The 14,338-nt window shown below is 46.4% G+C and overlaps 1 protein-coding gene across 1 annotated transcript in view; it reads right to left on the bottom strand.

The window, feature by feature from the left end:
* Positions 1-14,338, bottom strand: part of ANKAR (ankyrin and armadillo repeat containing) — a 577,406-nt gene that overhangs the window by 46,055 nt on the left and 517,013 nt on the right. Inside the window, exon 23 of the mRNA XM_069733853.1 lies at positions 7,181-7,236. Within this exon, the coding sequence (XP_069589954.1) occupies positions 7,181-7,236 (56 nt within the window). The remainder of the gene's footprint in view (positions 1-7,180; positions 7,237-14,338) is intronic.

Here is a 14,338-nt window from a genome sequence, read left to right as displayed (position 1 = left end):
GATTAGGGATTGCGGTCAGCAGAGTTCCCACATCTCAGAGCTCGTTCTATGTTAGTAACTATCAGGTCACTTTGTGTGCTCTTAACCACTAGGTCCATTGTGGTTCTGAATCACCTGTTCATAACATCCAACACCGCCAGTTGAGGCTCAGAAGTGCCGTCTGCACAGTCAAAACATACGACCCAGTGTTATTGGGTTTCAGTAACGTCAGCTGATCCCCAGCTGTGTAGCCGGCAATGTGTCCTGCGACCGCCACGCTGACACAACAACTGAAATTTAAGGGAACCTGTCCCCCCCCCAGGCGTTTGTTACTGAAGGAGCCACCTTGTGCAGCAGTAATGCTGCAAAAGGAAAAGGTAGCTCTTTTAATTTAGCTCCTTGCACACGCAGAACTTAACACTTATAAAAATGTGTCCACTGATACCGTAAAACCGTCCCGGAGGTGGGACTTTCCTTCGTAATGGGACGCAGCACAGCCGTCATTCCTACCCCCTTGGTGCCGTGCGCCGCCTCCTCAACTTTGTTTGAATCTGTCCCGGAGCCTGCGCTGTTATGTTATCCCTTGGCCATGAACGCTTAGCGCTGCCCGTCTTCTGACATCATTTGGTGTCAGGCTGGCTGCGCCTATGCGGCCGCGCTGGCCGAGATCCCGCCTCACAATGTCTTCTGATTTAATCACACTGCGTGCCTGGGATCCATGGGCATGCGCAGTGCATATCTTCACCTCAGGCTCTCACTCATTTCCCTCCGCCTTCTTCAGACTGTGCGCCGTCAGCTGATCACTAATAGCATGCCACGGCCGTGACGCCGCACAGTCTGAAGAAGCCGGAAGGAGGGGAGTGAGAGGCGAGGATATGCACTGCGCATGCCCATGGATCCCAGGCCCGCAGTGGGATTACATTAGACGACACTGCGAGGTGGGATCTCGGGTAGTGTGGCCGCACAGGCGCTGCCAGCCTGACACCTAAATGATGTCAGAAGATGGGCAGCGCTAAGTGTGCATGGCCAAGGGATAACATAACAGCGCAGGCTCCGTGACAGATTCAAATAATGGTGAGGAGGCAGCGCACGCCACCATGGGGGTAGGAATGACGGCTGTGCTGCGTCCCATTACGAAGGAAAGTCCCACCTCCGGGACGGTCTCACGGTATCAGGGGACACATTTTATAAGTGTTTAGTTCTGGGTTTGCAAGGAGCATAATTAAAAGAGCCACCTTTTCCTTTTGCATCCAGTGCTGCACAAGATGGCTCTTTCAGCTACAAACGCCTTGGGCGGGGGGGTTAAAGGTTCCCTTTCAACTTGCTCCAATCAGGCTTCGGTCTACACTGTAATCCTCTGCTCCTCCTGCTGTCCCTGGGCTTCAACACCGCTAGTTGCTGCCTGGAAGTGCTGTCTGCACAGTCAACAGTCGCTCCTCTGTTATTGGGGTTCAGCAACGCCAGCTGCTCCCCTGCTGTGTTGCGACAATACCTCCAGCCTGCTCCTCCTGCTGTCCCTGGGCTTCAACACCACTAGTTGCTGCCTGGAAGTGCTGTCTGCACAGTCAACAGTCGCTCCTCTGTTATTGGGGTTCAGCAACGCCAGCTGCTCCCCTGCTGTGTTGCGGCAATACCTCCAGCCTGCTCCTCCTGCTGTCCCTGGGCTTCAACACCGCTAGTTGCTGCCTGGAAGTGCTGTCTGCACAGTCAACAGTCGCTCCTCTGTTATTGGGGTTCAGCAACGCCAGCTGCTCCCCTGCTGTGTTGCAGCAATACCTCCAGCCTGCTCCTCCTGCTGTCCCTGGGCTTCAACACCGCTAGTTGCTGCCTGGAAGTGCTGTCTGCACAGTCAACAGTCGCTCCTCTGTTATTGGGGTTCAGCAACGCCAGCTGCTCCCCTGCTGTGTTGCGTCAATACCCCCAGCCTGCTCCTCCTGCTGTCCCTGGGCTTCAACACCGCTAGTTGCTGCCCGGAAGTGCTGTCTGCACAGTCAACAGTTACTCCTCTGTTATTGGGGTTCAGCAACGCCAGCTGCTCCCCTGCTGTGTAGCCGTCAACGTGTCCTGCGACCGCCGCGCTGACACAACAACTCAAATAAAAGGGAACCTGTCCCCCCCCCTAGGCATTTGTTACTGAAAGAGCCACCTTGTGCAGCAGTAATGCTGCACAAGGTAAAGGTAGCTCTTTTAGTTTAGCTCCTTGCACACGCAGAACTTAACACTTATAAAATGTGTCCACTGATATCGTAAAACCGTCCCTGAGGTGGGACTTTCCTTCGTGGTAGGGCGCTGCACCGACGTTATTCCTACCCCCCTTGGCAGCGTGCTCCGCTTCCTCAGCGTTGTTGGAATCTGTCACCGAGCCGGCGCTGTTAAGTTCAACCTTGGCCATGCGCTGTTTGCGCTGCCCGTCTTGTGACATCATTTGGTGTCAGGTGGACTGGGCCTGTGCAGTCGCGCTGCCCGTGATCCCACCTCGCTGTGTCGTCTAATGTAATCCCACTGCGGGCCTGGGATCCATGGGCATGCGCAGTGCATATCCTCGCCTCACACTCCTCTCCTTCCGGCTTCTTCAGAATGTGCGGCGTCAGCTGATCCCTAATAGCATACCACGGCCGTGACGCCGCACAGTCTGAAGAAACCGGAAGGAGGGTAGAGTGAAGCGAGGATATGCACTGCGCATGCCCATGGCTCCCAGGCCCGCAGTGGGATTACATTAGACTACACAGCGAGGTGGGATCACGGGCAGCGCGACTGCACAGGCACGGCCCGCCTGACACCAAGTGATGTCAAAAGACGGGCAGCGCTAACTGCGCATGACCGAGGTTGAGCATAACAGTGCTGGATCGGTGACAGATTCCAACAACGCTGAGGATGCGCCGCACGCCGCCAAAGGGGGAAGAATAACGTCGGTGCTGCGCCCCACCACGAAGGAAAGTCCCACCTCCGGGCTGATTTCACGGTATCAGGGGACACATTTTATAAGTATTTAGTTCCGCATTTGCAAGGAGCATAATTAAAAGAGCCACTTTTTCCTTTTGCAGCATTTGTGATGCACAATTTGGTTCTTTCAGCAACAAGCGGCCTACCCTCTGCTCCTCCTGCAGACCCTGGGCTCTAACTCTGCCAGTTGGTGCCCGGAAGTGCTGGCTGCACAGAGAAAAACACCCGCCAATGTGTCAGTGGGGTTCAGCAATGCCAGCTGTTCCCCTGCTGTGTAGCCGGCAACGTGTCCTGCAAACGCCACGCAGACACAACAGACCTAAAACTGCCTCCAGTGCAGGCTTCGGCCTACATTCTGCTCCTCTGCTCCTCCTGCTGACCCTGGGCTCTAACACCGCCAGTTGGTGCCCGGAAGTGCTAGCTGCACAGAGAAAAACACCAGCCAATGTGTCAGTGGGGTTCAGCAACGCCAGCTGTTCCCCTGCTGTGTAGCCGGCAACGTGTCCTGCAAACGCCACGCAGACACAAAGCTGCCACCAGTGCAGGCTTCGGCCTACACTCTGCTCCTCTGCTCCTCCTGCTGACCCTGGGCTCTAACACCGCCAGTTGGTGCCTGGAAGTGCGAGCTGCACAGAGAAAAACACCCGCCAATGTGTCAGTGGGGTTCAGCAATGCCAGCTGTTCCCCTGCTGTGTAGCCGGCAACGTGTCCTGCAAACGCCACGCAGACACAAAGCTGCTGCCAGTACAGGCTTCGGCCTACACTCTGCTCCCCCTGCTGACCCTTTGCTCCAACAATGCTAGTTGGGGCTCTAGGAAGACAATCTTGAATAGGTCCCCATCCTGGTTCCAGTACCGTCAGCTGGTTCCGGGTAGAGCCTTTGGGTTAGGTGCCTCCTTCTGGGTATCCGAGTTCCACCAATGTCAGGTGGTCCTTGGTAGTGCTTTCAGGCACGGGTACCTCCTGTTTAGCAACCGGGTTCCAGTATCGTCAGCTGATCCTCGGTAGTTCCATTGGCTCTTGGACCTTCGGCTACCCATCCGGGTTCCAGTACGTCAGCTGGTTCTCGGCAGTGTCTTTTGCTCTTGTACCTTCTGCTCCCCATCCTGGTTCCAGTACCGTCAGCTGGTTCCGGGCAGAGCCTCTGGCTTAGGTGCCTCCTTCTGGGTATCCGAGTTCCACCAATGTCAGGTGGTCCTTGGTAGTGCTTTCTGGCACGGGTACTTCCTGCTTAGTAACCGGGTTCCAGTAACGTCAGCTGGTCCTCGGTAGTTCCATTGGCTCTTGGACTTTCGGGTAGCCATCCGAGTTCCAGTTCCATCAGCTGGTTCTCGGCATTTTCTCAGCCTTCTTGTACCTTCTGCTACATTTCCAAGTTCAAGACCCTAAAGACGACAACCCGGAAGACCACCCCTAAGATGACGACGACACCAGAGACGACAACCACTGAGATGATGACGACCCTGGAGACGATGACCCTGAAGACCACCCCGATGACAGCGATGATGACGACTCCGGAGACGACGACCCTGGAGACGACGACATGGAAGACTGAGAAGCAGAAGAACAAGAGGCTGCAGAACAAAGAGCAGAAGAACATTAAGCATAACACTAAATATCAGAGCAAAAGATATTATCTAAATTATAAGCAGAAGAAGACTAAGCAGTGTATGGGGGTGAGTCCGTTCCTCCTCTTGGTGCCCCTGGATAAAGCCTGATGCTGCAGGCCAAACTGAACGCGGACAAATGTAACTCTTTTGTGACAGGCAGAACGGAAGGTGTAATCTTCAAACTTTTATAGATAACAACTACAGGAATGCCTGTCACAAATAAGAATATGATGAAGAAGTAGAATATGAAGAAGAATAATAGTTGAATAAAAAGAATATGAAGAATGTAACAAAAAAATAATAGGTAGAAGATGAAGAAGAAGATGAATAAGGTGAAGAAGAAGTTGATGTCAAAGATGCTGATGATGATGAATAAGAAAGTGTGGGAGTAGTAAACAAAAAGGTGAAGGGCATGGAAGTAGTGAAACATCAATATCTGACAAAATAAAAAATATCTTAACATAGTCAATATCTTTGTAACTCCGAACGTCTTAAAAAAAAAAAAAATTCCTGCTATTCTATTTGATTGGGCTAAACCTCTATGCCTTTAATGTCTCCGCCACCTCCCCCAATACATCCTACATTATTCTTAGTTGTTTTCCTTCATGTAGAATGAACCTACAAGGAAAGGGTTTATTTTAATTCCGATATTTTCATCCCATTGACTTGCATTGGTATCGGGTATCGGTATCGGCGATATCTGATATTTTTTGAATATCGGCCAATCCAATCCGATACCGATACTTTCCGATATCGGAAGGTATCGCTCAACACTACATATATCATAACTTTCCAACCTTTACAGAATAATTTTCTTCCTACTAAAGCCCTAAATTCTCCTTTCATTACACACACAAAGTTTGATGCCAACAAAAGCGCCACACAAATACCCCCTGACACCTCCACAGTGAATTCCTCTACAGTACCCATGACACACAGTATGATGACCCTTACCGTACTCCATGTCAATTCTCCTGGCAAAATATGATGACCCCCAACACAGTATGATTCACCCAAATGCTACCCCCACACAGCCCTCTACGCCGTATAATGGGCCTACATACAGTATAATGGCTCCACACCTCACCACACTGTATAATGGCCCCTACTAGCCCTACAAACAGTATATTGACTCCCACACAGCGATCCACAAACTTTCTCACTCCATATAGTATAACAACCATCTACCCCATAATCCTCCATATAGTATAATGGTCTTCTGTATAGTACAATGCACTTCCTATAGTTTTCTGTATAGTATAATGCACTTTACATAGTGCTCAATATAGTATTATGCACTCCCATAGTCCTCCATACAATATAATGCATCCCATAGTCCTCCATATAGTATCATGCACTTCCCACAGTCCTCCATATAGTATAATGCACTCCCAATAGTCCTTCTATACATGACAAGAATCTGCATAACTAATCATATACTAAATAGTTTCAAATATATGTATGAGATGATTGTCTATAAAATGATGATAGACTCATGTTCAAAGCAGCAGTGGATAGTGAGATATGGAGCCTGAAAGTCAGAAGTTCAAAATATTGCTACCATTTTGCTTGTCAGTGTAGTATACTACACTCACAATAGTCCTCCATATATTATAATGCATTCCCAATAGTCCTCCATACAGTATAATGCATTCCCCATAGTCCTCCATGTAGTATAATACCCTTACATAGACTTTCATGCAGTATTATGGCCACCACCACAATACCTCCTTGCAGTATTATGGCCATCACAATACCTCTATGCAGTATTATGGCTACCACAATACCTCCATGTTGTATTATGGCCAACAAAATTTTTAAAAAATATACGAGACTCATCTCTTCTCCTTGTTCCCCCAGTCTCAGCAGTGAGCACTCTGAAGAGCCGCACATCTCATCGCAGTGGATGCCATGTAGCGATGTCATCATGCCCGCTGATCTAAAAAGCCTGATTCCAAGAAACAATGATGCAGAAGAAAGCATCAGCTAATGCTCCGTTTTTCATAATTGCCTTCAACTGTATCGGCATTCGAATGCTGATACAGTTGAACTGGCGGGTGGGACGCCCGGCGCTTATGTCGGCATCAGGCCCCCTCAGCTCACGGGTTCCATAGCAGCCACATGTCCTGCCGCCATTGGCGGTACAACACTGCCCTCAGATGCACATGATAGACCTGAGTGCCATTGTTTGGCAACTGGTTGCCATCATAGATCATCAGCAACATTGAACTGCGTCAGGATCCATGAGCTGACAAAGATACCCCTCCCTCTGTCAAATATGCTGCAGTTGCTGTTAACCACTGTATAAAATGGGTAAACTACAGGAATGACTTAGATGCTATCAGTTGCTGAGCTTGACGCAATATCTTGTAGGTACAATGGGCAGTACTCACAAGATCATCCATATGCGAACAAGAATCTGCTCATAATTGATATAGCCATCACAGAATGTAAGACGTGTAGTTCCTCCCAGGAATAAAAACATTAACATGTGATATAGTGAATCAAATTCTTTCAAAATAAAATTGGCAAAATATATAACTTGGCAAATTAAACTTTATATATTTTAAATATTCACTGAAAAAAATCATGTTTTACAGGTAATATTCATTGAAAAATCAAATCAAAAATGATTTTCATTTTCTTACCTTCCCGATCTTTCTTTGATGTTAGGTTTATGGGCCGTCCTCCATTTACAGCTAAACTGTAAAATAAAACTGACAGATCAAAAAACAGTACCCAATGCAGAAAGTAATTTTATGGCTGCAACATACTGTAGATGCTGTTAACATTTTTTACAGGCCAATAAACAGCAGATGTGAAATGCACATGGAAATGCATCCATTATCTTTTCAAAGTAATATAAGATCTACTCAAGAGTTGACACCATGGCCTTCTGTCAACTGAATGTATTGCCTTATAGAGACTATATATTCAGCTAAACAGTTAATGCTCTCAACCATTCTTTACTCATATGTCTGCGTGGATTGGCAAAGCGCGTATGTGTTCTGAATAGGAAAAGGGAAGTAAACCACTGCCAGACAGACCTATGTTGGTAGCTTATTTTCCTTGAGTATAAGGCCAGCGTCACACTAGGCGTATGAAAATACGGTCCGTAATACGCAGAAATAATCCAGAAATAGTGTTCCGTATGTAATCCGTTGGCAAGGTGTGGCTGCGTATTTTGTGCATGTAATGTTGTGAATGTAATCCGTATGACATCCGTACTGCTTTTTTTACACGCAACATGACAAAATGGATATTTAACGGTTTTGTAGCCTGAAATTAATTTAAATCAGCATCAGCAACCCTATTTAAGGCCTCTACAACAGGTGGCACCCTCCCATATGGCCATTTTGTGGTTGTGCATCTGTTGGTGTGTTGTGGTAATGTTTGCACCATGTCGGACCTACTGCACTTCACCCCAACTCAGCGGGTGTTATTTAACTGGGTCTTGTCGTGTCGTTTTGGCCAGCCATACCCTGTTAGTGTTGATCCGCGAAGGAGGAGAAGATGATTGTGGGTGCATCCTCTTTTGACCCAACGCCTCATTAAAGGCCATTTTCAGAGGCTCTATACAGCTCTGCGTGCACATCCTGATAAGTTTTACCTATACTGTCGAATGACAATACCAACATTTGATATCTTGTTGCAGACAGTACGTCCAGGACTCACGTATCAGGAGACCAGGATGCGAAAAAGCATATCCGCAGAGGAGCATCTTCTCCTTACCTTACGGTATGTATTCAACATCCTCACATACTGTATGTTGATGATGTTTTTTTAAGGGTTGTTTGCTAGCAGGTATTTTAAACTATATGTGTAAATTAGGGCAAAAGCCCTTCCAAAATATGTATTTGTAATGATCAACTTATGTACCCTAGGTAAATTTTGAATAATTTCATTGTTCTTTCTGTGTTTTCAAATCTACAACATACTTGTGCTTCTTCATGTTTTGTGTAAACTATTGTTACCTAGCTAATATTATTTTTTCTGTCCTTTCAGCTTCCTGTCAGCTGGATTGTCTTATGCGGGACTAGACCTGGAGTTTCTCATTGGGCGGTCCACGATTTATTGGCATTGTGCGCTCAACATGTAGTGAAATATGGGCTAAACTACAGGAACTTTACATGCCTGAGCCAAAACTGGATGATTGGCTCAAAATAGTCAGTGGATTCAATGGCACTTGTGACTTCCCACACTGCATTGGAGCCCTGGATGGGAAACATATCAGGGTGCGTAAGCCGCCGAACTCTGGCTCCCAATTCTACAATTATAAGCAGTTTTTCTCTGTAGTTCTGTTAACTGTAGTTGACAGTAACTACAGGTTTATAATTGTAGACATTGGGGCCTATGGGTGAATAGGAGACTCAAGGGTCTTCAATTCGTCCATTATGGGTCGGCGGCTACGTGAAAACCAGTTAGACCTCCCACCACCACAACAACTCCCAGGCTACAATGCTGAAGCAGTGCCATATGTTCTTGTGGGAAATGAGGCCTTCCAATTGACAAGGCCTTATGAGGCCTTATCCCAGGCGCAACCTGGACCACCGGCGGCGTGTCTTGAATATGAGGCTTTCCAGTGCGCGTAGACTGGTGGAGTGTGCCTTTGGGATTCTGTGTGCCAAATGGCGTGTCCTCCAGTCTGCCATTCAGCTGAGTGAGGCTACTATTAATGAAGTAATTAAAGCGTGTGTTGTTTTGCACAATTTTACTAGACTTCATGATTGCTCCTCAGCTGCTATTGGTGAAGAAATGTTGCCCAGTGTGAGTAGGCCTACACCACATGGCCCTCCTCCGCGCTGTCCCCTTTCTGGCCTAAAAGTGAGAGATAGTTTCTCCAATTTTTTTGTTTCTCCTCAGGGTGCTACTCCCTGGCAAGATTATGCTGTTTCTCAGTGTGATTTCTTACTTTATAACTATATTATCTGCCAAAAATATCATTTTTCTTTAAATACTAAACTCTGTGTGTTGTATTTACTGAATTACCAGATGGTTATGAACAGAGCATATGTGAGTGATGTAAGAATGATTGTCCCACAACCGTCAATTGGCTTTTGAGTATATATTTTAATTATAGCAAAAGCCTTTTGTTGTTAACGGAAAACCATATTTTTTTCATATGGCTTTGTATCCCAATTTTTTTTTTTTTTTAGGAACAACATAACAAAGTGCTATTACAGCACAAAGTAAACAAAAACATGGTTTTGCGGCAAAAAGTCGAACACAAAAAAAGAGTTATTACAGATTTCTGTACGTTTGTGGAGGTGATGGCAGAAGCTCAGGGTCCTGCTCCGGTGGCCTTTGTTCGGCCAATTGTCCTTCACCCTGTGTGGATGCTGTGTGGATGCTGTGTGGGGCGGAACAAAATACAGGCCTTGATCATATTGGCCAGTTGGGTATTGCCCATAAGGGATGTGACTCTGGCCCTCATGTTGCTGAAAATATGGCCTTGACTCATAGCCACCCCCAATATGGCCATGTCGTCCAAACCCAGGTTGAACCAGCCTTCAGCACTGGGTCTGGACAAGAAGCCATATTGGGAAGGCTGATGGTAGGCTGGCATATGGTACTGAGGTTGCCTTGGTGGGTTTTGGGTGGGAAGGGGTTGAGGTGTAGGCACACGTAGAGGAGGTGCTTCAAATCCCTGTTGAGCATGCATCTGTTGAGATCTTGGCAGCCGCAGGATGTTATGTGATGAGAGCTGCCACCTCTCAATAAACTCAAACAACACATATGGGTCATTTGGGCGGGGTGCATGCATCAATAAGGATTTGAAGACACCCTCTCACACGTAGCCTCACCTCACGGGGTAGGGGACATAGGTACCGGGCCAGGCTCCTCACAAATGACTCCTCACCCTCATCAACTCTTGCAAGATAGCTAAGGACCCCAGCATCCACATTCCTCCGACTTTCTTGGAGATCTCTCCTTCGGCGGTCACGCCTTGAAATTATAGCAGCCTGTGGGGATGTCTCCAGTGGCACAGTAGGGCTGCTGCTGTTTACAGGATCATCCTGGCTTCCTTGTCCTGCTGCTGCTGTGGGTGGTGGGGCCTCATCTTGGGTAGTTGCTGCAGGAGCTTGATGGGCAGATGAAGAGGATCCTGGAGGGATGGACCTTGAAGGAGCAGAAGATGGGCCAGCCACCTCTTGTCCTTCCCCAACTGGATCAATCACAACCTCTGAGTCTGATCCTGTCTCCCTCTCAGTGAGGTTGGACTGTGTTCTGCTATGAAAGTATGGGAAATAAAAAAATATGTATATGTCTGACCATTGAAAACATATGTGTAATGTGTTGTGAGGTTTGTACTTACGGTCTGAGATCCATACTGGGATCCAAAAACGACAGTATGTCATAATTTTTTTTTTTCCGGTGGAGCTGCTGCTCCACTCCTAGCCCTCTGCTGCCTTTCCCTCCTGTATTGATCTCTTATGCTCAACCATCTTTTCATAACATCTTCCACTGCAAGGAAAGAGATAAAAAAAATGTATTAGGCCATTGTGTACAGTGGTAACACAAGGTGTAATTGCTTACACAGATTGTAGTGTGGCCTAGGAAGCTGCATTTGTTTAATAAAAACTTTGAAAAAAAAACAACAAGGGGATTATCATAGAATGTAAGGCCACAAGGACAGAGTCCTCTCCCCTCTATACCAGTATGATATTTTTCAGTTGTTTACTGTAAGGGACATCTATAATAACCCTGTATGTAACCCATTTCTCATGTCCAGCACCATGGAATTAATGGTGCTATATAACTAAATAACTAGAATAATCAACAACATATTTAAATGTGAATAAAATCACTTAGGTACTGCAGTTTCACATAAAAATTAATGTAGAAACATGAGTGTACTTACTTATTTGCCTCTTGACCGCACGTGGCCGCTGATCATAATTTGTGAATAGGGACCCACATATGCTCCTCCATGCAGCCTCTTTTCTTGCCCGGTTTGCATAGTTTGCATCCCTTTGGTCCCAAATTTCGGGCCTTTCCTGGACCAGGATGATAAGCATGTCCACATTTATTATAGTAGCCATGCTGCTTCAGACTCCGTGGAGGCGTGCGGCAGACTTCTGGGATGTCTGTCTGGCTTTTTCAGCTAATTAGCATGTCTAAGCTTCCTGATTGAGGCCTTGGCACATTTCCTGTCACCTGCAAAAGTCTAGCATATTTCTCGCAAGTCACACGAATGGTCTGTGTGCATTCCGAATTTTGCGCGCCCCATAGACTAGCATTGGCATATTTTTTACGCAATACGCTGACAAACGCAGCATGCTGCGATTTTCTATGCCCGTACAAAACTGTATAATACGGATGCATAAAATACGACAGATGGGAGCTGCCCCATAGAAAATCATTGGTCCGTGTGCAATGCGTATTTTCTGCGCCTCTCATACGTCCGTAAAACTCGCTAGTGTGACGCCGGCCTAAAGGATCAGGAATGCTAAAATTCTGCAGATTTGATACCCTCCAACATATGCCTACTATTACACATTTAGATGGTCAGCCAGTCCTACCAAAATCAGAAGATTCTGCTATCTTGTTGTAGTGTGTATATGTGCTCTTAGGTCCTGTCACTTGCTCAAAAAATTGAGTTAAATACCTTATAAAAATAATCTCTGACCTCCCCTGATTCTGCTGCCGTTTTGCATTTTGCACTCTCATTCCTTTGCATAGATATAAACATTTTGTATTTTTTGGAAGGCACCATGTGAAATCTCTGCTTGCAGCCACCTGGGCATTTCTTTACAGCGTGCTATCATCTGCCCCACCGAGACTCTGCCAATCAAAGCTCAGCAGCTGATCTAACATAGCAGTCTAACAGTCTCAGACATTGCTGAGATGTGATTGGCAGTGTCTGGGAGGGAGCAATGAAAGTGCATGCCAATAGAAAAGATGGTGATGAAACGCCTAGTTAGACTGCAAGCAGAGACAAAACGCAAATATCTCTGCAATGGAGTGATGCAGCACAAGGTGAAAAAGAGTACCAGAATCAGGGCAGTGCAGAGATTTTATGAGGTTTTAAAATCACTAGTATAAATCAATAAATACCCAAACTGTAAACATAATCTGGCGTGCAGAGTGCTGCACATCCCCAATTTCTTATTCTGGATGAATAGCACTCTCCACTCCGGATTAGGTTTACCTTTCACTACAGGACCTGGTGCAGTTCTTGTGTTTGGAAGATTATCTAAAACAAGTTTTTGTAGTTAAGTTTTATTCCCCTTTCGCCGCAAGTATTTACACTCCCCTGAGGATGCCTTGGCAGTGATGCAGAAACACAACGGGAGGGTTTCTTTCTGGGGACACAAGGTGCAGCACTCCAGCCTTTTTGATGGCTGGAGCAGTACACAGGGCACGACAGAGAGACTTAGGGTCAAACGGACCTTCGTGCTCATTACAACAAGCTATCATCTGGATTGGCTGAGATTGCAACAATTTTCCATTGACACAGGTATTAGCACTACACTTTGTGTTATACCTTTTTATACCCTTTCTGTCCTGTGTCCTGTAAACAGGTGATCTGCATGGGTTCCTGGTTTAATAATTTGTGGGAGTATCCCTATTTTTAAACATTATTATTAAGATATTTTAACAATAGAATCACTTTATGCTATTTACTGAGATATTGATATTGATGATTTCAGGGATTTCAGGGAATTAGGCTGCACCTCAATTTAGGGAGGGTGTAGCTGTGTTGGGGAGAAAATGGCTAGAAGGTTGGAGGAGTGTTTAAACTAGGGATTGGGGGGAGGGTATTCAATTTATAGGAGGGGAAGTGTTGTGAATTCAGCTTTTGGGCTCCCTCCGGTGGTTGTAGAGGGTAATGCAGTTGTGCCTGGACTGCAGGATTGGACACGTGTATCTACTAATTGCAAAACTGACTGGGGTATATAGCTTTGCAGGACTCTTTAGTCCCTGCCAGTTGTCCATTGTTTTTGGAGGATTCACTTCCCTGCTAGTCTCTCCAGTTTGCTGTGCTTTTCTACAAAGATAATTCCTGGCTTTGTTTTTGCTGTCCACCTGCTGTGGACCTTATAGTTCTGTGCATATTCATGTTTTTGTCTTGTCCAGCTTTGCCTGTGAAGGATTTTTTGCAGCCAAGCTGTGTCTCTGGAGATGCAGATATACCCCCCATGTCTTTAGTCAGATGTCGTGATTCGTATTTTCTGTGGTGGATATTTTCTAGTGTTTTTATACTGACCGCATAGTACTCTGTTCTATTCTTTCTTTTTAGCTAGTATGGCCTCCTATGCTAAAATCTGATTTCATATCTGCGTATGTTATTTCCCTCTCCTCTCACAGTCAATATTTGTGGGGGGCTATCTATCCTTTGGGGATTTTCTCTGAGGCAAGATAGGTTTCCTGTTTCTGTCTTTAGGGGAAGTTAGATCTTAGGCTGTGCCGAGGGGTCTAGGGAGTGTTAGGTACCCCCCACGGCTACTTCTAGTTGCGCTGCTAGGTTCAGGGTTTGCGGTCAGTACAGGGACCACCTTCTCCAGAGTCCGTCTCATGCTGCTTCTAGGCCACCAGATCATAACAGGGAAGATAGTGCAGACAGATACCTGGGAACAAATAAGGAAGTTGGAGGTGGCGGTGGCATGGGGGGTGGGGTTAGAACAGTTAATAATTTAAGAAAGAATAGAGGTACAGAGAGGAACATCAAGTGCATGTATACTAATGCCAGAAGCCTCGCTAACAAAATGGACGAATTAGAACTAATGTTGTTGGAGCATAATTATGACATGGTGGGGATATCTGAAATGTGGCTGGATGAGAGCCATGACTGGGCTGATAAC

The sequence above is a fragment of the Ranitomeya imitator genome, chromosome 7, assembly GCF_032444005.1.
Source record: "Ranitomeya imitator isolate aRanImi1 chromosome 7, aRanImi1.pri, whole genome shotgun sequence".
NCBI lineage: Eukaryota > Metazoa > Chordata > Amphibia > Anura > Dendrobatidae > Ranitomeya > Ranitomeya imitator.
Note: the sequence above shows the minus strand (reverse complement) of the source record. Positions and strands in the feature narration are given on the sequence as shown.